We start from the raw sequence: 25,770 nt of genomic DNA on the forward strand, positions 1-25,770 counted from the left end.
AATATTCACACAGGCCTACAAAAATGGCTTCCAGGTTGTTTAGACTTCCTTCTACAGAAGCTTCTGTTTTGAACATGAAGAATAATAAACATAATAAAATATCAGAAAATTGTCTTGGTTCAAAATTTGGTATGGTTTTCTTTTTCATGATAGCCATTTGTTGAGACTGAAGAGTGAATGCACGTGAGCAAGTGTGGTGGTGTTGCAGCTGTCCGTGTTCCGCACGCTGCGATGCTACGAGGAGCACGAGGAGTGCCCCTGCAACGAGCTGCAGGGGCTGCTGGTGAAGAACTTCCGGCCGCCACTGCACCTGGGCAACCGCGAGCTGCGCGAGTGCGCTTCCGCTTAGTGGCGTCCCCGGTCCCGTAGTCACCCCGGCCTGGCCGTAGCCACCACCACCCGTACAACAGCACCACTTCCATAGAGCAGGCTCGGGAGCCGTGCCCACTGCACCTGGGCAACCGCGAGCTGTGCGAGAGTGCCTTCACGTAGTCGTGTCCCCGGTCTTGTAGTCACCCTGACCCGGCAGTAGTTGCCTCCACCACAGCACAACACCCGCAACATGCCGTCTCTACTGAGCAGGCTCAGGAGCTGTGCCTCAGCCGTAGTCACCCCGGCCCGGCAATTAGTAGCCTCCACCCGTACAGCACTGCACCCGTGTGAAGCCACTCAAGTGTCGCAAAGTGCAAGAACCAGCCATCCAGCCCTTCATTCCAGCAATACAGCTTTACTTGTTACCCAGGACTTTTTGATTTGCAGATAACATGGTGACACAATATTGTAAAACGACTACAGTTCATGGAAATGCTACCATTTTGCAGCTATAAATTCGTCTGTGATATAACTATTATATAGGTAATGTTAATAACATAAAATATGTAATATTAAAAATTTATTTAAGGAAATGTACATAGTTATTTTGTGAAGCAGGTTACTTTTATAGCCATTGCGAGGCTCAAAGAAAGTGCCTTATGTAACAGTGACATGGCTGGGAAAACTTATTCGAGAGCTGTAGCGCCCTCGAAACATTCACTCACTCCAAGGTATTAACATCCTGGACAACAACCTTTCCTAAGATTTTAACTGAATTTCATAGATTCGATTTAAAATATTAATCCCTACACAGAGTTCAAAAAGTAGATTTTTCTTTAGCCTTGTTTATTCCATTTTAAATGTGATAACTTACATGCATCTAAACTGTAATCTTTTTTTGCATAAAAGTTAGCATTACAGAGACATTCCCACAGTGTACATGCCAAAACAACTATCACCGTCATTTACTTAGCAATGTCTCTGCAACGCCACAATAAATGTTGCGAAAGTCGAATCCAGGACCTCTTTAACCCGTTGGAGAAATGCTGCCAGAATAATGATGTGCTATTTTAAATGCAAACACACCCCGTAGTTAAGGTTGTCTGATTTGGCAGCAGTGAAAATGCTTGGGCATGAACTATTAAAGGTTGTAGTGAGAAATTTCGTGAATTGTTCCAGCCTGACAGGGTCTGATGCTTGCATACCGGTGCCTTTTTTCGTGAAACTGTTACCGTGGGAGTTTACTGTTGGAACAAAACCAATATGGCTCTAATTGAAATACAACTAGATATAACCATATAACCCTCGAGTGTTAACCAGATAAATATAAATACGTAAACAAACAGTACCTATTGCTTAACCTCCCAGTCGAGATACTTGTTATTTGAGATGAGATAAGAATACTTTACATAAATATAGATTTTTAGTTGGTGAATACTCTGTTGTGTGTCCTTGTTTGTTGTTAAGAAGGCAGCTATGCATTTACTAATGTTAAGTTTGTGAGTTTAGTCTAGACGAGAGGAAGCTCATGGCAGGCCATGAACCAATCTTGTTCATATTAAGGTTATATTATTATTATTACGTTATGGTATTTTTCATTATCAGTAGATTTTGAAAATGGTGCTACTAATACCTATATATTCTCATACAAATTTCTGAAAGAATACATACATGTCATGTGAAAGAAAAGGCAGGATATTAAAAAAGTGCAATTTTATGTATTAGTCAAAACAATGTAGTGCATACTTTCTTGTATGTGTTAACTTGTAAACACAATTGCAAAATGGAATCATGTGTGTGGAAAATAAAACCAAATATTTAAAAATTTGCCTCTAAAGTTCTTTTACCCCCAACTTGTGTGACATAATTGTCATTTAAGGTTTTGAAAATGATTCAATTTAATAATATCAACTTAAAACACTTGAATACTAACATCACTTTTCAACCTAAATACACAGAAACTACAATTAGGTGATAGGGCTAAAATAAGAAGTCAACACCGCTAAAAATGTTGCGAAAGTCGAATCCAGGACCTCTTCGACCTGTTGGAGAAATGATGCCAGAATAATTATGTCCTAGTTTAAATGCAAACAAAATAGTTTGATAATCATATCTCTGGGAATGTTATTCTAACCTACTTAGCAGTCGGCTTTGCAAAAGATTACAGTTGACCACTGAACCTGGTATTAACACTGATTTATATGTGTAGTAAAACTTGTCAAATACGGAAACCTATTTTAACGTATGAAAATTTACTGTTTTAAGTATATTTTTAAGTGTTTTCATAAAATGAAAACATTTTTCAATGGTCTGCATGTGAAATTAGGCCTGTAAAACTTGATTGTGGCTGCAATTTTTCGGCCTAGTCCTTGACGGTAAATCAAAAATGGCCTAGCTCGGAATACCAAAATGTTTAAACATGTGTCTAACTGTCTGCGAAGTCAGTCTTCATAAACATGCACACATGTGAACGACACCATTTAGCAGCCATAACAATGCATTAAATCAATAGCTGCAAAACAAGCTGTTCTTTATGGGTCAAATTTCAGCCTCCCTCATACATGGGAGACACTTTGAAAGCAGCTGGACCCAAAAGCTTGCCTTCAATCGCCCCAGATCCCATCCTGCAATTGGCCGGATGCCTCGGAGATTTCACTGAAAGTTTGAAACGCCCACCACCTAGGCAGCGACCAATTACATGAAACTCTAGCAACTAACACGTTACGGCTCGTCTATTATATAATTGGACTCTTATAATAAAAACACACAGTCCAAAATACAAATACGTAAATAAATTACAATAAAATTCAAAGATTTGTCAATTTTTTTTTAGTTTTTTTAATCACAGTTCTATTTTTCGCGGAAGAAATGACAAGCTGTTGCATAAACATTCTAGAGATGGTAAGTGGTACTGGTAGCTGGATCATTTCTACGTCCATGGTTGGTTGAACATTTTTGTTGATGGTGACCCATGGGCGTGAAACAAAATGTAATATTTTTCAGTTCTCCACAAAGAAAATTAAGCTTGGTTAGTCAATATCAGGGCTTCGTTAACTTAAAAAATTTTAGATTTCGAGGAAGATAATGTGTTTGAAGGTAAAATCAATTCCCCATGGATGTAATCTCTTGGGCATCGTGTTCATGCGGCGAGTCACTGACTTATGCCCCGACGCAGCTCTAGAATCTGAAGTTCCCTATACCTAATTTGTAACAACTTGATGCCTCGGCCTCTGTGAATAATGGTGTGATTTAGAACCCCACCTCTCCACACAGATTGTCTGTTTCAAACAGAGCAACAGCATTGCAAACTTTATACTGGGTTCACATCTTTCCTGAAAGATGAAGGAGCATTCAGGTTTTCAAATACAAGAAACTACAATAAAAAAAATAAACAGTACACATGAAATGAATTAATTTTATAAATTCGACTCAAAAGCATTCACGTATAACCTGCTAAATATATGACATTCAGAAGTTAACATTCACAGTCCTCTCAACAATAATTAAAAAAAAAAAAAAACTATGTTAACAAATGTATTTATTTAGCGTGTGATAGGGCGGGGGGAAAAGCAGGCGTGCGTGGGCGGAACACGTCACTGCGACACAGACGACGAGGTGTCCATAGGCACGGCCTCCGTGCCGGGCGAGTCCTGAAGCGGTTCTTCCAGCAGCTTGGGTCCGTACAGCAGCACGTAGGCGCAGTGCCAGTCCCCTGCGCAGACACACGTCATCACTCCCTCTGCGCGGCGGGACACGGCGAGACGGTCGCGAGCCACAACAGCAACTCACTGTGGTCAGTGCTCACGTCACTATCCGCTAGGCCTGTGCGAATGTGAGTTTTTCAGTTCAAATCAAAAGAAAATTGTTCTTCAGCACGAAAATAGAATTTGAATAGCAAGAATGAGTATTCAAATATGTATGATAATAACAAGGTGAATATGTAGTATGGTGACTTCTGGGAAAATTGGACAAATACGAGGGACGTTCGGAAAGTAAGTTTAGTTACTTTTTTTGAAAGAGCAGTAGGTACGCCGGGAGAAACAAAATAATCGCCATAAGAATCCACAACCGTTGCTGGTTCAACGACGGAAGTAGCATCAGCGGAGGAGGAATGATGTATGCGCAGAGCGCCAAAGAAGAGAGAGTAACAGCAGACCGGCGTGCCCGAGGTTATTCGAGTACAAATCACGATGGAAGGAGTGTACAGACAACGTGGTCACCAATGGAAGTGCGAGCTGATATCCCTGCATTGAAAGTCGCACTCTCGGGATGTCACTCAAAACAATACTGAGGAGGAGCAGGTTATGCGACAATTCCTTGCATGGCATGGCACCGAATTTTACCACAGTGGTTTCTTCAAACTAATTGCACACCTTGACAAATGTCTCAATGTCAGTGGCGACAAGGTTACTCAAGGTGCATGATGCCATGGTGTAAGTTTCTGTGAGAAAAAATTTACAAAACTTACTTTCGGAAGGTCCCTCGTAATACCTTATTGAAAGGTTGGTTAGCTTAAGTTACCTACAATAATTATATGTACGTCAAATGTTTGTTAAAATATTTATATTAAAAAAAGTGTCTACACAGTTATCATAACCTTACCTGACCAACCGTTCACCTTATTTACCAGACCCAACTACTATACATATTGATTCAGAACATTTTCGCAAACTGCAAAATACTGCAAAATCTAATTAATTTAACAAAAAAAAATTGATTTTTTTTTTAATAAAATGTATTTATGAAATAGTGTTTAAATGAGCTCATATTTACAACCTTAAAACCCTAGTTAATCATGCATTTTTATTGTTAATGGCAGCCAGGTAAACTTTATTTTAATTCAGCAAATATTATAAACCCGGATACATCTGGAATCCAGAACAATTATTTACGTTTTATTTATTTGATTGCTGAATTATGATGTATCATCTGTCCCATCAGATATACATTACAGTAAGTAGACTGCTATTGTCTCGCATGGTGATGGATTGACTGTGACTATAGATTTATATACTGTTGAAACTATCGCGTTCACTTCTTTTAGTACCCAGTGTGTGCTCTCCTACTTCTTAGAGAACAAACACACAATCCGTACGCCCTGCGTGAAGCATCACACATATCCTCAATTATTTTACCAATTTTATACAACACCTTTTTCAAGAAAATATCTCTGACGGGGGTCGGGTCAAAAAGCAGAGCTGAAAGTATCAAACAAAGGCTATGCATTCAGATTGTGCTGACTACAAAGAAAACCATCATTAAACAATTTCCATCTACTGTTTATTTTATAAGCACAATTTTAAAAATACAAATACTCGTACTCAAAATAATTAAGCTGTGATTAGGATTCTTGACTAATAGCAATCCCTAAGAAGCCTATATACTGATAAAATATTATAAAAATACTATACATCCCTTTGCCGCGGGAGAGAGAAGAGGCGGCAAGCTAACAATACCTTCTATAAAAACTAGCACTCACTGCAACGAAAGTTGCCCTTATAAACACCAAAGATGGCTTCAGTTTTGTGATGTAATGTTCAGCTAAAAGCATGGGAAATCTCATGCAAAAACAATAATGTTTGGGCACAGTTGCATCATAAAGACCTGTCCAGATCGACACGTTAACTGTGTGGGTGCCAGATAATGGGTCATTTACAACGATGAGGAGGAAGAACTGTCATGCACACGCTCATACACACGCACTCTCTCTCTTTCTCTCCCTAAGCTGGTTTATTGACACGTCTCTTGCCGGCGCCGATCGCAGCTGACACGGCAGACTTACGATAACTGTGCTGCTCACGGAGATTCACACTAGTGGTGAGATGCACTGATTTAACAAATTATACTTACTCAAGGAGTTACATTTATTAAAAACCAACATAGTTTAGTTATTTCCACACATATTGAACGATACAGTGCAATATTATTATTTTTTAAACCCAAAGTGAAAAAACTAGTGAATGGACCCAAAGCTTGCCTTCAATCCCCTTGATCCCATCCTGCAATTGGCCGGATGCCTCAGAGATTTCACTGAAAGTTTGAAACGTCCCGCCACCTAGGCAGCGGCCAATTACATGAAACTCTAGCAACTAACACGTTATGGCTTGTCCATTATATAATTGGACTCTTATTATAAATACACACAGTCCAAAATACAAATAAATAAATTACAATAAAATTCAAAGATTTGTCAAAAATATTTTTTAGTATTTTAATCGCAAAAAAAAAAAAAGCCAACTAAAAATCAGCATAAAATGTGTGACCCACACGTGGGTGAATATCGCAATACAAGACGTACCTCCCCCTGACAGCTTCAGCACATCCTCGGAGGTGACGGGCGACACCTGGTCGTCGTCACACTTGATCCAGCTGTCACCTTTCTGCCGCACCCACGCCACGTAGTGTCCGCTGGAGCTGGAGCGGCCGCGGTGCGTGAGCACAGCCTGCAGGGTGTAGTAGCCCGAGTTGTTGGAGCCCAGGTCTGCCAACACACCCACCCTCTGCTCTCAACTGCCGCTCGGCCAGAACACAGGCTTGCTGGGCGACAGTGGGCTCACACAATGGTGTAACATGATCACGCAATATTCGTCTCACAGATAGTCTAGACGATTTAATAAAAATTAAGAAAAGGTACATCCTTGGCCCAACAAGAATAACAAGAGTTCTTCAAATGCATCCAAAATATTTAATGGTTACCATCTCTGCTCTACTAAATTTGTTGTTCTTTATCTTAGAATTTTTTTTATGGAAAAAAAAAAAACTTAGGAAATAAATTCTGCTTTTTAACAAAGGAACGAAATACCTAAACATAAACATGTTTAGGTACACCATTGATACATGCTCTGCACACCATTTCCCCCATTTGAGGCATGACATCTGATGAACAATAAATGCACACAACCGTTGAAACCTGTACCATCCGCCACACGCTGTTACAAATGTATTAGAAGACTATGTGTGAGCAGTGGATGCAAAGATGGGGTGAAAAATAGGAATTGAAAATTTGATCTCCTAAGTGCCACGACCTTTTACATGCTAGAATTTTGGGTACAAAGAAAAAAAATTATGTTGAAAATGTATATTAAAAAAAATGGATCTTTTTTTCTTTTACTTGCTGATACCTAAACATGTTTTTAAATATTCTTACGAAAAATAATCTCAAGTCCATCATTAAACAATTTCTCTTCCGAGAGTAAACACTCACTGTGTTGCGAAATTGTCTAACTGTGATTAGAAAAGATGTTGATGGTAATATTACCGTCCTCGAACCAGTAGGGCTCTGCCTTGGTCGTCTGCTTGGCCACGTTGTCACCTTTCTGCTTCGGTGCAGACAACAGCTGCTGTGCCTCTTCCACCCGCCGGTCCTCGAGCTCCTAGAACATCACACCCGCTTCAGGAACACTCCACGACACACTGCCATCACTAACAACTGTGTGGACGTACACAGTGCATATCTGTATGTCGCACTTACCCGAAAAACCTAAACACAACTTTTCATGAAATATATTTTGAAAAAGCAAACAGTGCAGTGCTTACTTAAAAGTAGTCAACACTTCATGGCAATGTTGCATAGAAATATTTTCGTCAAGCCCCGGAAAGTTTTTTTTTTTTGAGAGAAAAACATTGCAATGATTACCGGAGGTTTCCAGCTGCGATCGCCTGCAGTTACTGAAAAATCTTAAAAGGACGAGGAAATGGGAAATTGTACTATGGAAAAAAAGTAAGTTGTTGAGGAAAGTCTATGTTACTGGAGGTAAATAGTAAGATTTTTTTTTTTTTAGTGATGGTCAGACACATGGCCTGGCAATCTGCCGGTTCGGGTTTGATACCTATCGGTTTTTTTAATTTTATTTTTTTTATTTCTCACAATATTAAACTGTTAATTAAATAAATTAAATATGTTTATACAGTTAAAACATATTTAATATGAATATACTCAATATAGTGAAGTTTACTGTAAATTATTTAATTAATATAGGTATATAAACAGGAATTGTTTTAAATTGTATAGTTTTGAATTGTGGTTTGTGATTTATTCAAAATCTCACATAATTATGTAATTTAACTATTCAAATGTATTTAAATTCTGTAGTTTAATATTGTGAGAAATAATAAAAAATTATGAACATGTAAAACAAAAGGGGAATCGAACCCACTCCAGCAGATTGCCAGGCCTTGCACTTGACAACTGTGCCACGCCCCCGACTTGACAATACTTTACACATATTCATGAAACATCACTTCAACTTAACTAACAAATACAGAAAACATTTAAGACATTGGTACAAAGTAAGCATTTACCAAGCACCCAAACGAATGAAAAAATAGTAATCTACGAAAAAATTACGAATATTAGACGGAATTAGGAATAATGTTGTAGAGGTACTTAGTGAAGCACTCCATAGAAGTATAACATTTGTTTTTAAATGTCTTTATTTTATTCTCTGTGTAATTTTATCTTTGCCTTATATTGAAAATTATTTCCAATTTTTGTTCTCTATGAATATTTCACTCTAGCTTAGACGTTAATTTTATTACTTTCTATAAGTATGTTTATTGATTAAAATAATTATTAGGTAATGCTTTATTTGATATTGTCCCATGAAATTCGGTGGTACTATATTTATGAATTGTTCCTGAGAGATAACACTTAAGAGATTATTATTTATTGGAGGCTAGGGCACGATTAATATTCCGTTTAAACTATATTTGCGATTTCGAGCGATATATCGATGAGCTCGGAACAAGGAAACTTAAAATGGTTTTTTTTTTTTTTTTTTTTAATTTGGAAGCTTAATTTGGATTGTTCGTTCGACGGCCAAGGGATTTAGATACATCGTTAATAAGTTCCATGTAATTTGAGATTATAAAATTGAAGAATCAACGTGTAAAGTTTTAGTAGCAATTAATGAACGACGAAAACCAGGAATAATATTGATATATTTCAAGAAAACCGGTACTACTAAGTATTAGAAGAGGTAGTGACCAATTATGGAGCATGACATCAAGACCGTCGATTGGTACAGGCAACGTTAATTAGCTTGATACCAGAGAATCAAATATGTCAGTGAAGCAAGAAAGAAGAGATGCCGACCCACGCCGCGAAGGAAGGATGTCGATCTACTAGAGGAGACATCGCAGACGACGGGATCCGAGGCAGCATCCACTACGACAACTCCAATTTTACCGACGTCAGGTTCAGAGGGAGAGGACCGGAGGAGTAACCTAACATTCAACTTCGGCAGCTGCAGAGCCAGCAGCACAGGAAGGAAGCCACGGAGTTTGAAAGGTTTTCCAGAGCAGTCCAAATCGTGCAGCAGTTCAACGAGTTTTGTTTCCCCACCCAAAGGTATCCCAAACTGCGTAAAGTTTGTGCTAACCCTTGATACTGAACAGTCACAAGATTTATAATTGTTTTATTATTTTGACCCACAAATAATTAGAGTCAAATTTGTTCAAAAGAAACTATGGTGAATTAAGTGTTATCTCACAGATTTGAAATGTCATAAGTTCAATCCAATAATTCTATTCATAAATGTAATAATATAAATGGACACTCTCCAATTGTAAACTGAGTTTGTATGCTACTATCAGTTCTAAGACCAGAGGTTCCTATAACTCTTGCTCTTCGACTGAGTATTATAATCATCGTTGGTTTGAAACCTAACATAAACAAACTACCAAACTTAAATACTACGAATATCATCAATAAAAAAATGATGAGCTATATTGATCTGGAATATTTGTGAATGATAATCACGTGTCATGTTTTCATTATTTTCGTATGCAGTGTAAATGGGCATGTCTGTGTAAATGTGTATTGTCACCAGCGTCACAATTAACTACATTGGTAGTAAAAATTCAAATTTTCAATACACCTTTCATTTTCAGTATCTCTGTTACACTGATGTTCATGACCACTTCACAGCTTACAGATGTTTTGCACTACTATACTTGACTAATTAATGAATAACGTTAAAGATAAGATATTGTTTTGCAAAAAGATCTTATTCCTGGATTCAGCCCTTAAAAGAGTGAAATTAACTAAAGTACATGTATACTTGGATATCTTCATCTCTAGATATTGGTTTCCATAGATTCGGTGTATCAACTGCAGGTAATAATTGTAGTTACTTTGTAGATCTGCGCCTATTGAACTGGTGACTAACAAAGGGGCTAGATCCATAAATCTGTCTGTTCATCTCGGTGACGGACAATGTCATATTTATAAGAAACTCTCATTTAACACAATGCTCACAGGTCATCGCAAGCTTCAGTGAGCCGACGGAGAATAAAGGTAAGTTGCTAGACCTATCTATATGACCAAGCTGCAGACAACAAAGGAAAAGAATGCAATAGTTACAATCAATCTACCACCGTGTGACACAGTAGCAGCCTCTCTTGCTGCATTGATCTATGATGAAAGAGACGTTACGACTAAAAAACAAAACAATAAAAATAATTAATGATTCCAGAATATAAAATTTTTTAAGTTAATATGTTTGTAAAATTGCTAAACTAAATTACACTTAACACTGCCTCCATAAATAACAAAGGTTTTAAACGTAAATAAGAGCTTATTTTGTCACTATTTAGCAAATAAAGCTGTTTTGGAAAACATTTTGTGTTTAAAGAAAAATAGTATCGATTGTGCATTATTTCATGGTTCGCAAAATTTTCCTACACCTTGCTAATAGTTATACAGAAAACCTTAACGGCAATTTAATTTTGAATGATTACGTAAGTACAGTATAATCATTTAATATAATCTTTAAATATGATGCCAAGTTAAGTTTTTGGAATTTTCTGCAAAGCATATTAAAACAAAAAAATATTTTTGTTATGTTCTGAATACCAGCGGTATGCTTATTCAGGTAAATACAATGACCATCTATATAATATTTGTTCTTTCTCATGCTGTTTATAAACATTTGCTTTATTGCTTTGTTGAGTTTGATACATCAGGAAACATGTCAGTGTACTTTTAAAATAATTTGGTATGGTCTCGATTATCTGACCTTCTCTTATCCGAGATTACATTTTACCAAATGCCCCACAGAAAAAAAACTCTCTCTCTCAGACCTCTCTCTCTATTCAATCAGCAACAGTTAAGTGCAATTTTCCAGCATGGGCATTGTCTGTTTATTTCTTGCTACCGACTCTGTCGCAGCTATTTAGTCACCCCAACTGTTTTTTTTTTCAGTTTTTTTTATGCTGTTTTGTTGTAAAACATGATAATTAGGTCTGTAATGCTTAATATTAAAAATTACAACATCATTTGATGTTTAATAGCCTTTTCCTTAACAAACCCTATTACTCAACATTTCCACTTAGCCACTGATGCCAGATAAACGTGACCATGCGGTAAATTTGAAGTTAAAAATAAAGTATCTCCACACAGTTTTAAAGCCATATAAGAATGCCACAAGACCGGAGGATTGCGGGAAAAGCACAGACAAGCGAGGGCGGACAGTCGCCACGCACCTTGAAGCGGGAGCGCATGGGGGTGAGCTTCTGCTGCAGCTTCGGGGAGCACAGCTCGAACGCGTCGAACTCCAGCGGGAACTTGACGTCCTTCAGGATCTTGGCGTTGATGGCCTCCTTCTCCTTGTAGTAGAACCTCACAAACTGGATGGTGAGGTAGCCCGGCAGCCTGCTGATCCTCGACTGCGACACACCGCTGCACGTCACTACAAGTGGCCAAACGGCGCTCGGCAGGATGTTCCTGGCCTCGCACAGGCAGCGGAACAGGGAGTGTGGCCTCTTGCGCAAGCCTCTCGTCCAAAGTTCAGGGACTACTGAAGGTGCCTTTTAGAAGCTTATTTACTGTACCTATCATTATCACCCCATACACATTTGGCAAATTATTAACTCCAAGATAGATGTGCACATGCAAATCTTTTAATTTGTTAAGCACTGTTTACCGATTATAGAACGACATTAGATTTAGCTTTGCCAAAATAGACAAAAAAGTTTGGCCTATTTTCAGACCAATAAGGTATATCTCACTTTCTATTTATAGCACAACTTAGCTTAACAATAACTGAAGTAAAGCCATGATAAAAATTTTTCTTGAGGTACTTGGAAGTTTAAACTTATTAGCAAGTAAACATGATTAAAATGGTGAATTTTTCAAACTTTCTATACTGGAAACTTTTATGAAGAGGAATTTACTGTAATTATCTAAACCATGCGTACAAGACATAACTGACTATAATTTTTCTAAAAATAAATATATGAAACACAAAATAAAAAAAAAAATTTCAAGTCTAGTGTTAACTGTTAGTATATATATTAAAAAAATACCAACCGTTTTGGTATACACTGCGTCGCGTTCTAACGTTGGCGACATTTTCGTAATTTGCTCTTGCATTTTCTGCAAAACAAAGCACAGTGAAACATGAATACACAATCCACAATTCAACAGACATGTTTTACTTTAGAATATTATATTCTGACACCTATTATTTAATTTACATTTTACATATATCTGGGCCGATGCTGATTTCCAATTGATTAATCGGCTCATATTGTCGTCTTACCGATCGTCGCAATCAGAATCATGCTCGCCAATATTTCACGTTGATCAGCTACTGTATTTACCTGCCGAAGGGTCGCCCCTGCGTATGGGTCCCCTTCGAATATGGGTCACAACATATATTTGTTTTCCTTTGTGTTCCGCATCTCAGCTTAGTGGTGTGTAATAAACACGGCACTGATGTTCCTTGATCCTTTGTCTGCTTCTGCCTTACTTTATTAAGGGGCCCGCCTCGTCAGGGGTGTATGTGTGTTAGTGAGGCTAGATGATAAGCGCGACGCTCGATGGTATTTCTAGCGCGGTATCGCCTCTAAGCTGAAGGCTCTGAACTGGCGCGCTGTCTTCTCGTCGTCAATTGATAACTGTGAAATTTGTGCGGTGACCGTATTTTTATATTACGGGGAAATGAAGATAAAGGTGTAATGCAAGTCCCTTAAGTGGTTTCAAGAATCTGTACCACTTGTTTTACACCTAAAAATTACTCTGAAAACATGCGTTTCAGCCATTTTAACTCTTCTAGAAATAAAGTTTAAAAACATGATCCAAAATTAAAAGTACTTTTCGGGCCTCAGCGAACTCTTAAATGCTTTTCGTAAACATACCCCACTCGGATATCTTGAGTAGTTTTGAAATTGCGTTGTTTTTCCTGAAGCTCTGCACACCGTGTGTGTGACCAGATAGGCGGGGCCCTTAAGCCTGTATCACATGATAAAAGGTTCCGTACAGGCTCCACCAGAAGCTTCCAAGCCTCCATGGCAGTAAGCACTAATGTTTCTATAGAATAACCAATCACTAGGGACAAGATTAAATGGTGAAAAGTGATAAAAACAAAATAACACCGAAAAGCAAGAAAATACACCATAAAGCACCAAAATACAACTAAAATCATGAAATGAATCAGCATTTATAACCAAAAACTAACTCAAATCACAAAAACCTAATCTTTTGTCACATTTGCCATTAAGCCCTTGGGTAGGATGCAACAATTTGGACACTCGGCTAGAAACAGCTAATGGGTAATAAATTATCTGACCTAAAAAAAAAATTTTTATTTTTGTTTGCAGTTCCTGCCGAAATCTAACTTCCAAAACACACAATTCCTAAATGGCAGTAAAAGGTTGCGAAGGAGGCTAAAGAGGACAAGAGTAAATTAATTTATATGCAAATATTTTATGCAAGTAGAAATTGTTAAACAATGCAATGAGTTGGTGCTAACAAAACTAGAATACAAAAATGGTAATAAACCACATTAGAGTACTACCGCAAAGGAATGACCTAAACTAGTGATCGGTAAATACAGATCTGGGGTTCCAGACAGATCGGTAAATACAGATCTGGGGTTCCAGACAGATCGGTAAATGCAGATCTGGGGTTCCAGACAGATCGGTAAATGCAGATCTGGGGTTCCAGACAGATCGGTAAATGCAGATCTGGGGACCAAGACAGATCGGTAAATGCAGATCTGGGGACCAAGACAGATCGGTAAATGCAGATCTGGGGTCCCAGACAGATAGGTAAATGCAGACCTGGGCTTCCAGACAGATCGGTAAATGCAGAGCTGGACTTCCAGACAGATCGGTAAATGCAGACCTGGGCTTCCAGACAGATCGGTAAATGCAGAGCTGGACTTTCAGACAGATCGGTAAATGCAGATCTGGGCTTCCAGACAGATCGGTAAATGCAGATCTGGGCTTCCAGACAGATCGGTAAATGCAGATCTGGGCTTCCAGACAGATCGGTAAATGCAGATCTGGGCTTCCAGACAGTGGGCTGGAGAGTCCCGAGGCTCGCACTCACGGATCGCAGGCCGGACGACATGTAGCGCACGTCCTGGGAGATGAAGCAGCTCAGCTGCAGGAAGGTCTCCTGACTGTGGGTCGCGGGTTCGTCCTCGGTCTCCGTGCACTTCAACTCCACGTCCAGCGTGCCCCCAAAGAACTGGTCCACCAGCGACCTGCACAGCCGGGGCACAGCGCCCACGGTGGAGCCACCAGTGGTACAGCCTGCCGCCTGGCTCTTGGGAACTTGTCGAGAAGAGCTACGTTACACCGTTCTGTGCTACTAGCTGGGCTACCAGCTGCTATCCACCACACCACCCCCTACTTCTTCTTTTGTTCTCATGCCCTCTCCTCGCATCTCTTGCTCAACCTCAATGTTTTACCTTATTCTCCCTCTTGCAATCCCAGTCTCAATCTCTCACAATGCAATAACCGTATTAATCCGCATAAACCGTGCCCATCGGTAAACCTCGCACCCTTATTATTCAGACCATGATCAAAAACATCTGTTGTTTACAATAAGCCTCGCACCAAAATTTTAAAAAACAGAACTTGTAACCATATTTTAAGTTTTTATTAAATTCTTGACTTTGGTAATCATCCAAATTATAAAGTGCCTTTAAGGTTTTCTGTAAAACTAATAGTATTCTAGGTACTGTTGTTGACATAGCTATTTTTTTAAAGACATTATTTTGATGTAATTTTTATAAGTACTCTTTATTCTTGCTTCAAGAGAACTATTAAATGTATAAAAATTTCCAGGAAAAATCAGGAAGTACAATTTTACTTGTTACCTGTGACATAATATGTTTAACATGATGCGAGGAAATAAGCGTCATTAATGAAAAATGGCTACCAATCTTAGCCGTTTTGCTTTTGCTGCTATGAAGAGTCATTATCATCTCAGCCACGGATGACCATAGTAAATGCTGTGTTGCAAAGATTATAAACAAAATAAATTGGGAAATTGGTATGGAGGCACATCCTACAAATTCTCACCTTTTATATAAAAATTTTATTGCAATACCTACATTACTCAAAAACTTTTTTTCTCCCCTTCCAGTCATGCATACGACTTTCCACAATGACGTACTCTTTTCCCATAGTACGATTTATACCATTTCCTGAGCCTTTAAAATCATTTATATTTTTTTCTGCAACCACTGATAATCACAAATGCAAACTCGGTAACACTGCAAAGGCTTTCTCAGAAGAACACACTAACAAACCATATGCAAGATAGCCATCGCCCATTAAATAATAGCAGGTTAACCAATCATAGGAGCTAGACAAAACTTGTGGAATGCAGCATTGCCATGCAGTGTTGTCAAGTTTAGAATAAGCTGCACACAATGCTTTTTTAACACATATTTTATGAATAATTGTGCGCAGTTCATTTGGCCAAATATTACCAAACCACTTTGAGGAATTGGTAAATCTCACTTATTTTTAAGTATGCTTCTTTATCTACATTAAATCAAATGAGTTAAAAAATTTTTTGATAGCCTGTTTGTTATTACGAACAGCCAACATGTTTCAGTTTTAATCTTTAAGTTTTATGCAATCACTGTGTAAGGTGGTAAGCATGTATGGAGCGGGTGACACACGAGGGGAATTTATAATGTGGGCAATATAACTACTTTTTAAATGGCGGGCGACACCAGCGCTGTGAGTGGCATGTGCGGAATGCAGTTCGGTCGCCGGACAGTGAGTTACGACGGATGCTTCGTGCTTCGTAGAGTTAAGAATTGTTTGATACGACAGATGTGGGCCAGGAAAAATGTGTACGGTCATGGAAGGTGGTGGACCGAGTTACCCAAGGAGGAAGTGCGTGAACGTAGTCGCAGCGTGGTGGACCAAGTTAACCGAGCGAGAAGCGTGCGAACATAGTCGCAGCATCGGGAAGCACTCAACCGTTCAGGTGAATGCAAGGTTGCGTCGAGTCAGGTCCGCGTGAACAGTTAAACTCAGCCTACGATTAGGGCCAGGAAATACTGACGTACTTTAAACCTGGAACAACAGAATACAAGTGTTCAATTTTAAATTGCAACGAGAGTTTTTTTTACAGTGTTACAATGGATGAGAAAGGTCTTTGCGCAGCGTGATGGTTGAACACAAACTGGGCAGGGTCGACAGACGGTTAGTGAGAGCCAACAACATCTACAGGTGCGGTAAGTTAGGTGAAGAGAGACTTCCCTCTGAGGTACACCAGCTTGCCCAGACAGGGAGTCAAAACTGCAGCATGTAGTTTAGCCTCACTAACACACACACGTTACTGTCTCACTGCCCGTGAGACACACTGCCACTCACTTGGCGGTGGTGGGCGGTCGGGGCGGCAGCTTCTGCTGCAGCATGCGCACCATCTCGGTCCAGCACTCGTTGGCGTCCTGCTGCTGGAAGCCGCCGTGCTCGCTCTTCTCGGCGAAGCGTGGGAACGCCAGGTGCAGCACTTGCAGCAGGATGATGGGCGGGATGCTGGCCCCCTTCTCCATCGCCGAGAACAGGTCGCGCACCGCCGCCGTGATGGACTGGGCTGGCGCGCCCGACCCCGACAGCATCACGCCTGCACACGTCTCCACTCAGCACAGCTCTGCCGTGTGCCACGCCAGCACGCTCCGACTCTCCTGCAGGTCCCGCGTGGTTCTTTGACTCGCCAACCAACGCGTTCGAGCTCGGATCTCATCGCCATAACTCTCCCTTAACCGCAATCTATGACGGCTTCGCATTTAATAATACATGCAGAGGTTGCCAATGAATTTGCAGAAAAGACTTTTTTTTTTTGGCAGGTGTTGTAACTGCTAGCAATTTACAGCGAATACAAAACTACCCAAACAAAAACAAGACTGGTGATGTTCCTAAAACTTAGGCATGATGTTTCTATACTATTATAAAGGTTTTCTTATTTATTATTAGTAACTATTGCGGAATAATGTTTTCAACACTGCAAACTATGTGGTAGTCATTTGAAACTTTCGTACAGTTTCTATTTTCTTACAAATTTTATTAAACATAACAGTTAATAATATAAATGTGGTAACTTGGGAAATCACTGGAGCCGATGGCTGACATGACAACTACTGCCAACTGTGTGACTGACAAAAAAAAAGTTTTTTTAAACAAAAATTTCTTTTTGTTTAAACCAGGTTTTTTTTAAAGATTAAAATATTTTTTTTTTATTATTTATTAGTTATTTTGTTCTCAGCATGTTCAAATGAAAGCCATACATAATCCAGTTTTCTGCCAATCATGTTGAACCAGGAAAGTTATAACATCAAAGAACTGAAGTCCAGCAAATCTGCACATCTGACTGGGACTTAAAACACAGAAAGGGTATTTTTTCCCCACCGGGGGAGGATTCTCCATTGAATGGGTGTTTTCCCGCAGAATGATGATTGACAGTACAGTTGGGAATAGTAATTAACTATTATTTTTTTTTAAATTTTAGAGGAGTATTTGGCCGGTTATAAATTACAACTTATTCGGATAATTTAAATGATAAGATCTTGATTAGTAAATAAATTATTGTTCCTGTATGCGACAAGAAACATTAGTGAGCAAACTTTTTGTTATTAAAGTGGAATAGGACTTTACAGTAAAAAAAAATTAAGATATTCTATTTAAAATTATGCTATTTAAAAAAAAAATCACTTGGTTTATGCCATTGTGGTCTAAATCAGCCAACCATGGTCTCCAATGACCTCAATGACCACCGGCAGTTTAGCAGACTGCACTCACTGCCGTCAAAGTCGCGCAGGGCGTCCCTGAGCTCGGGGACCGTCTTGAGGCACTGCATGGTGGCGTTCATGTAGCAAGTGTTGCCGAGGTTGGTGAGGCCGGCCGGCAGCTCCAACTGCCACACGAGACACACGTCCCTGAGCGCGCCGCTCCTCGGACACGCGCACAATCCACCAATCACCAACATCAAGGAAAAAACACCAAGACTGGTGAAGGAAAAATTCTGCGTGCAATGTAACTGCAGTAACGCTGTTAGAGAAATATTCTTAAGATAAACTTTAGCTCAAAAAAAAAAAAAACTATTACGTAGTTACATGCAGTTTCTACATTGAATGCAAAAATTAAATTAAATTGCCAAGCACAATTACTTCTTACAAGCAAGCTTGAAACACATTTTTTTTGGGTAGTGCATGACAATAAAATAAACAGAAATAAAAGTTCTGAATAAACAGTAATTTTTTTCATGGAATACGCCTACGATTTTGAAATAAATGAAATCTAAACTACACTTACAAAATATTTTGATGAATGAAGAGTTATGCATCCAGTAACACTGCAAGAGGATTTGCTAGGTACTAACGATAGTCAAATGGAGAAAATCCCAATACCTATATAATATAATTTGGTTACAGTAAGATATAGCACTTGTAGTGCGTGTAGTGTGTTTCATATTTTAAGCCAAGATTCCAAGACATTTTGGCAACTGAAGAGTACATTTTGTGTACACTATTTTTTTTAATAAGTTAATGCAGGTCAGGCAATAGACACATAAGACTAAGCTAATTTTCAGTAATTGTCTTACATTGTATTTAATAAAAAGTTATATTTTTTTAGTATTTTCTAGTACTTCCACTACTTAAGTCTTAACAAACACAAAAAATATGGAATACACAGTTAAAAAGGAATAATACTAAATATTCTTCCCCAATATCAAGGTAAGTTAATTCAATATTTCTAGTTAAATTAAATTGTAAGTTGATCAGTGACCTCAATTACAACAATGATTGCTGAAGGATAAGTTATATGTTAGCTGATTTGAATGAATGCGTATTTAACTCTAAACACCTGTTGTTTGAAAGAAAAAAAATAGTAATTTTTTTCAAATTTCACAATCATATTTATGAACAGGAACAGTTAACAGACATTGTTTACTTGAAGTGTTGGTATTAGTCATGAATAGAGACCTGCAAAATTTGTGGTTTCGATGGCCTTCAGGATAGACTGCACATACCCCTGTACACTCTGGCAAATAACGCAAGTTCATTGGCTGCCGACTTGCAAGTCGTCCCAGCCGGTTTGTCTGTGATTCGATCCTTCTTTGGTTGAGGGTTTATAACTGGTTGAGATTCGTCCAGATGAACAGTATGTAAGCCAATAGCAAAATTATCTAAGAGGTATGTGTGTTTGGATTCTAGCCTATCACCGAATGAATCCGCGAATTTTGCAGGTCTCTAGTCATGAATAAACCGTGGTTTGGGAAAGTATTGCAGAGAGCAGAAGCACATTGAGCTCAGGTGCGGAAGGAGTCTCCCCGAGTGGCGCTGGCTTGCGAACGGCCGAGGGGGCGTACTCACAGCGGTCGCGAGCTCGCTCTCGTTCATGTCCTCCACGAAGACGGGCTTCACGGCCGGCTCGGCGGGCACGTCTTCCTCCTTGCTGCCCATCAGCAGCACGGTCACGCCCTGGGCACGGCAGCGCATCACGCACATCACGCCTAACACACTAGATGACACCGACCTCACCTACTTTACTTAGCTTTTTCTTATGGACAGCTCAAACTGAATCTGTAGCCATAAAACATTTCAGCATGTGTTATGGACTGTCTTAAATATTTTGATATTATTATTTTGTCTTTTTTATGTAAATATTCTTAAAATAGGCTGAAGTTGACTAAAAGGGAAACAAAATTGTTTTAAGACAGTAGCCTAATCATTTACTCCAGTTTGAACAAAAAAAAAAAAAAAAAAAACACTCCACTACATCAATTCAAAATGCTTAAAAACATCACACAGTCTTTAAATATTACGTAAGTAACAGAAATAAATATTTATTTTAAAAAAAAAGAGTGTTTACAAAACAAAAAATTCTAGAATGTGTGAATGTTTGATGAAGGGAAGGTATATTCGGGTTCGCGACACTTAATAATGGCGGGGGGAAGAGCACTGTGTGTACAGCGGTAACTAGCCGCAGCGTCCCGACTCACGTCCTTGAGCTTCATGTTCCCCCAGTCGTCATCCTTCAAGGTCATGCCCTTCAGCATGACCTTCTGCCTCTCGGGCTGCACCCCCGTCAGCGCGAACAGCTGTGCCTTGAACAGCAGAGGGTCCTCGTCCGTGTTGGCCTCCACGTCGGGGTACGTCTCCTTGCCCCACTTCACCTTCACTGCGCACACGGGTCGGCACTGTTGCGACACGCTCGCTGCTCAGCGCAGTCCAGAGTCCCAACCACCCACGCTGCCTTCATTTCCCATGCTTCCCCAGAACCTCTCCAGGTAAGTGCATTCTATTTACTTACTTATCGTCTTTAATTGGTGGCAAAGTGAAGATGATATTCTCTAAATTAACAAGGCATATTAGAAAGGAAAGCAATAGGGCAAAACAAAACTATACTTGATGATAAAAGTATTATCAATGAAAGAAAACAGTCTTGAATGCTAACTAAATGTAAAAAAAGATTAAAGACAAACACACAATTAATTCACATTTAATGCAAAATTAAGTGTGGACACACACCTGCAGGAATATAATTGTAGGTTACAAGAAATTTGTTGCCAATATAAAATAGTATGAGATAGTATTACACTGACTCCAGTCAAGTCATCCATTCACACACAGATTCATACAGCAGGTAAGCTGCAAAATGATCATGCTGAGTAGGCGTTCCATAGCCCACGTCTGATTCGTTCCCTAACACCACTGGACAATGTCGTCATGTAACGTCTCTTTTGACATCACTCCTAGTGGCATGTTCAACCCAAAATAATATGAGCAATAGCTGACAAGGAAGATTACACATCACTGCAGTTGTTTAACTGTTTGCGCAACTGCTCACTACTAATGCACAAAAAGTGCTTCTTGAAATATGGGTTCACAAATGCAAATTGATTCATCACTAGAGACTATAGACACAATCTGTCGCTAGTATTCATCTACTTCAAACAATTACTCCCTGTGATTCAAACATGCCTCCTGGGTTTATTCCAAACATATAAAAACTTAAAATTTTTTTTTAGGTTCATGCTGGATACACGTTTCGCTCAAAAATTTTATACGTTAAGAGATCAGACACAGTTGGTCACTTCGAAAGTGTATGGCTTTACTGAACTGCATTTTTAATTCCTTTGAAGCATCTGTGAATTATGGTTTTCAGCAACACTTCCTCGAATCACTCACAGAGATTCCAAACAGACCAAGATGACAATCCCCAGTAATTAACCAGATAATAGGTACATATGTATATAGTAAGTAAAAAACATGTAAAAAAAAAAAATTATCAGTGACAAAAAAAAAATGAGTGTACTATGTATGTGCATTAGGGTACTACTTCTTTTTGATTTAAGACACTGGACTATTTTGAAATTTAGTGTAACAAAAAGTAATTAATTAATTACTTAATATTCAATATTAATATAAACATGTGGTTAAAATTATTTTCTATTTAGTAAAATAATAAAATTTAAATTTAAATTATAATGAAAATCAAAATAATGCTGTCGTATATTCTGTATTTGATATGGCTGGTGTTTCATGTATACCAATTTATCCCTGGATCCTGATAACTTGATCCTGATGGTATGATTCTGATGGCTTAATCCTGTTGTACATGGTGCTTGCTGTTTTAATTAAGTATGTCGGAAGATTCTGTACATAAAAAAGTCATACAATAATGAATCATGATTGTAAGCAAATAAAAAATAATTTTCTTTTTTCAACCTGCAATCATACTTCTTTCTTATTTCGCAATTTATTTTATGTGAAGGATCTTCAGAAATATTGAACTAAAACAGTAAGTGTCATGTATTACAGGATCATGTCATCAGATTCTTTCCATGTACTGAATTAAAACAGCAAGCATTATGTACCACAGGATCAAGCCTTTAGGATCCAGGGATAAACTGGGATACATGAAACACCAGCCATATCTAACATAGAATTTACGACAGCAGTAATCAAAGAATTCCTCAGAAAGACTGCAAAATTCAACGTGTCAGCTACTTCAGTGCACGGCACGTATTCCTCAAAGAAAATTAATGACGTTAACATTTCTATTCAAATTTTTGCTCCCTATTAGGCTTGTCCGTTACAACATGACTCAAAATAGTAAGTACTTTAAATGCAATGTAACAAAATAAACATTTCATAATACAATTACTTATTCGAATAAAACAACAAACATGAAATATAAGTATTACAAATTCCTTACATTCGCAATACAGTCATTATTTAAACAAATTTCATTACTAAACAATATCTACATTAACTAAATTTATCAAAAAAATATATTTAAAAAACCCACCGGTAAACAATAAATGTCGGCAATTGCATGAATACATACGTATTATAAATTAATGTAAGCTGTAAACTGTTATTTTTTCCAACCATTAGAAATTAAGAAACCATTATTTCAAGGTTAATTTAGGAACGTCTAAAGTATATGGAAAACATATACCGTATTCGGTAAATATGTATTGTACGGATTAGCGCCAAAAAAAATCGTACAAATATGAAATAACTTTCATTATATGCTATCTTACATCCTCTTTTCAGAACCGCCTGCGGAGATAAAAAATTCCAATTACTTTTGGAGATATCGAATTTTTTAATATTCATTTTTTGGCGATTTTTTTTAAAAAAAAATTTAAAAAATCCGAAAATACCTTTATTCTGTGCTCTTTAACTTCCTCTTTTCATTAAACCCGGCGGAGATCAGAAATTCCAAATACTTTAGGAGATATGGAATTTTTTAATTTTCATGATGTGCACTGATGCGGGAAGCCTACGATTCACACATCCTTCTGGACGTACCCGAATACTCACGTTGGCAAGCCTTCTTTTCTTAAAATTAGCAAGTAGTAATTAAAAATACTTTAAAACTTAAAACACTGTGGATGGTTGGTTATATTAGGTAAGTATAGCTACATTAAAAAAACTGTAAAATCATTTTATGGTTGCTTAGCAAATAACTTTTTAATATGTAGCTTTCCAGCGCTAGGAAACCGTTTACATGATTTCACAGTATTTTTAATGTAGCTATCCTAACCAAATCAACCATCCACAATGTTTTGAAGTATTTATAATGTAGCTAACATAACCTAATTGACCATTAGTTTTCATGAGTTGCATATTTATTTACAATAAACAAAAAAAAACGAAGATGAACGATCGGGCGTTTGCCTCTCGTCTGTTGAAAGAAGGCTTGCCAACGTGAGTATTCGGGTATGTCCAGAAGGATGAGTGAATCGTAGGCTTCCCGCGTTCACCATTGTTGCTTGTTTACAAATATGATTTTTTTTTTTTTCGCGACTTAGTTGAACGACTACATCACGTAAAAAGAAAATTACGTGAGTTCCTACTGTTCATCCTTTTCCCCGGTTTGTTAGGTCAGGTCAGCTACATTATAAATACTTTAAAACTAAACAACCATTAAAATTAATTTTTATTATTTTTAATGTCCGTTCAGTTTCAAAGTATTTATACTGTAGCTGACCCGACCTAATCTACCTTTGTCCCGTTTTGTTAGGTCAGGTCAGTTACATTATAAATACTTAAAACTATACAAGTAAAATTAATTGATATTATTTTTAATTTCCGTTTATTTTGAAGTATTTATCATGTAACTAACCTTACCAAATGGAAAATTTCTGTTTTTTAGGCATTCACGCACACACGGCAAAATATAAAATGGCGTCTGTTGAATGATTACATAGGGCTTGTATTGCAAAATAAGAACGGCGATATCTCCAAAAGTAATTGGAATTTTTAATCTCTGCAGGCGGTTTTGAAAAGAGGACGTAAAAGAGCATATAATGAAAGTTATTTCATATTTGTACGATTTTTTTTGGCGCTAATCCGTACAATACATATTTACCCCGTATTCCTATTTTTCGCGGGTAAAGAATGAATGCGGTGGCAGCGTAAAGGCACAGGTATTTTAATGAAAGATTTAAAAATTTAATTTTTTTATAAACTATTACGAATAACAAGGCCATCCCTTTGGAGTAAATTTAAGGACATGTGTATTGTGTGGAAACCATGTTTTCTGATTTTTTTATTTCCATTCTAAAAAGCTGTGATGTCCAAATATTACCCTCATCTATGCTATATTTATAAAGATCTCTGGAGAACCACAGAATCAAGTTTCAGTTAGTATAGAGAAAACAGTGAGATGGCGACATCAATGAGGCCAATCTCTCGTGTAGAAGTCTCGGTTACTTTATTAAAGCACAAAATAGCGACGGCTGTCACTGCACAGGCTACCAAATGTACGATAAAAATGGTAGTTTCTCACAAACCAGTAAACAGAAAAGTCTGTAGTGTTACAGCCACTACATTTGTAAACATATAATGGCTTTTATAGAGAAGCCGCAACTCTTATTATTTACCTAACTCAATGTTCCTTCGAACATGCATAGTTCAGTCTGATGTGATACGAGTATAGGATCGACGGTAATAACTAAACATCTAAACAGGTTAACCTAGGGTTTTTAAATTTTACCCTTTGCCTTGAAGGGGATAAAGCGTCATTGTTCACCAATAAATCAAAAGGAAGTAAACACGTCTTATTGCATAGATTTTGAAATTTGAAGGCAATCCATTTGTTCTATTTTAAACAGTGTAAATGTTGAGGTTAGAATTGACAGTTACCTTTATATGCAGGCATGTCGACAATTACGTTGTTCAAAATACTTTCAGCTGAAAAAAATAATTGTTGCGATATCTAACTAATGAACTCTGAGTCAAGTTTTTCAAATAAGCATTCTATCAACATAAATTGATACAGCTTTCAAACTTGCATACTTCATTCTGTGTCACCATACCGCAAATTTCTTTTCGCAACTGCAGGTTAGACAACTGATATTTTCAGGAGTACACAAATCCCTTCTTAATTACAAACAAGTAAAGGTTTGTAGGAAATAAAAAATCTTGATAAAAAGGAGATGTTTTAGTTGTAAAAGATAATAATTTATCTGATGATTAAGGTAATAAATGTATCACATATTATTTTGTTCAAAACTATTAAATGCTTATGTTGGTCATAAAACATGGTGATCTACAATAAATTTTTCTCCCCCAAAACGTTTTTGGTTTATAACAGTTTTAAACAAAAAGTATTTTACTCTCACAAATTTCCGTGAAATACAAATTTTAAGTATTTTAAATTATTTTTTTTTTTTTAGCTTTATAAAAC

General features: G+C 37.8%; 2 protein-coding genes across 2 annotated transcripts in view; one reads left to right on the forward strand and one right to left on the reverse strand.

Annotated features, from left to right (window-relative positions):
- The window catches only part of LOC134532615 (carbonic anhydrase 13), a 74,553-nt gene extending 72,416 nt beyond the window's left edge, over positions 1-2,137 (forward strand). The window contains exon 8 of the mRNA XM_063369197.1: positions 209-2,137. Coding sequence (XP_063225267.1) covers positions 209-349 — 141 coding nt within the window. The 3' untranslated portion in view covers positions 350-2,137. The remainder of the gene's footprint in view (positions 1-208) is intronic.
- A 1,576-nt stretch (positions 2,138-3,713) lies between these two features.
- LOC134532613 (ubiquitin carboxyl-terminal hydrolase 14) lies at positions 3,714-25,766 on the reverse strand. Its single transcript, XM_063369195.1, has 11 exons — positions 25,227-25,766; positions 20,567-20,745; positions 19,938-20,045; positions 18,364-18,478; positions 16,939-17,191; positions 14,648-14,804; positions 12,623-12,688; positions 11,797-11,979; positions 7,571-7,685; positions 6,611-6,793; positions 3,714-4,024 (listed from the first exon to the last, which is right to left on the reverse strand). The coding sequence occupies exons 1-11, from the start codon at positions 25,240-25,242 to the stop codon at positions 3,906-3,908; spliced, it is 1,494 nt and encodes a 497-aa protein (XP_063225265.1). The 5' UTR covers positions 25,243-25,766; the 3' UTR covers positions 3,714-3,905.
- Between the last annotated feature and the right edge of the window lie 4 nt (positions 25,767-25,770).

The sequence above is a fragment of the Bacillus rossius genome, chromosome 6 (assembly GCF_032445375.1).
Source record: "Bacillus rossius redtenbacheri isolate Brsri chromosome 6, Brsri_v3, whole genome shotgun sequence".
NCBI lineage: Eukaryota > Metazoa > Arthropoda > Insecta > Phasmatodea > Bacillidae > Bacillus > Bacillus rossius.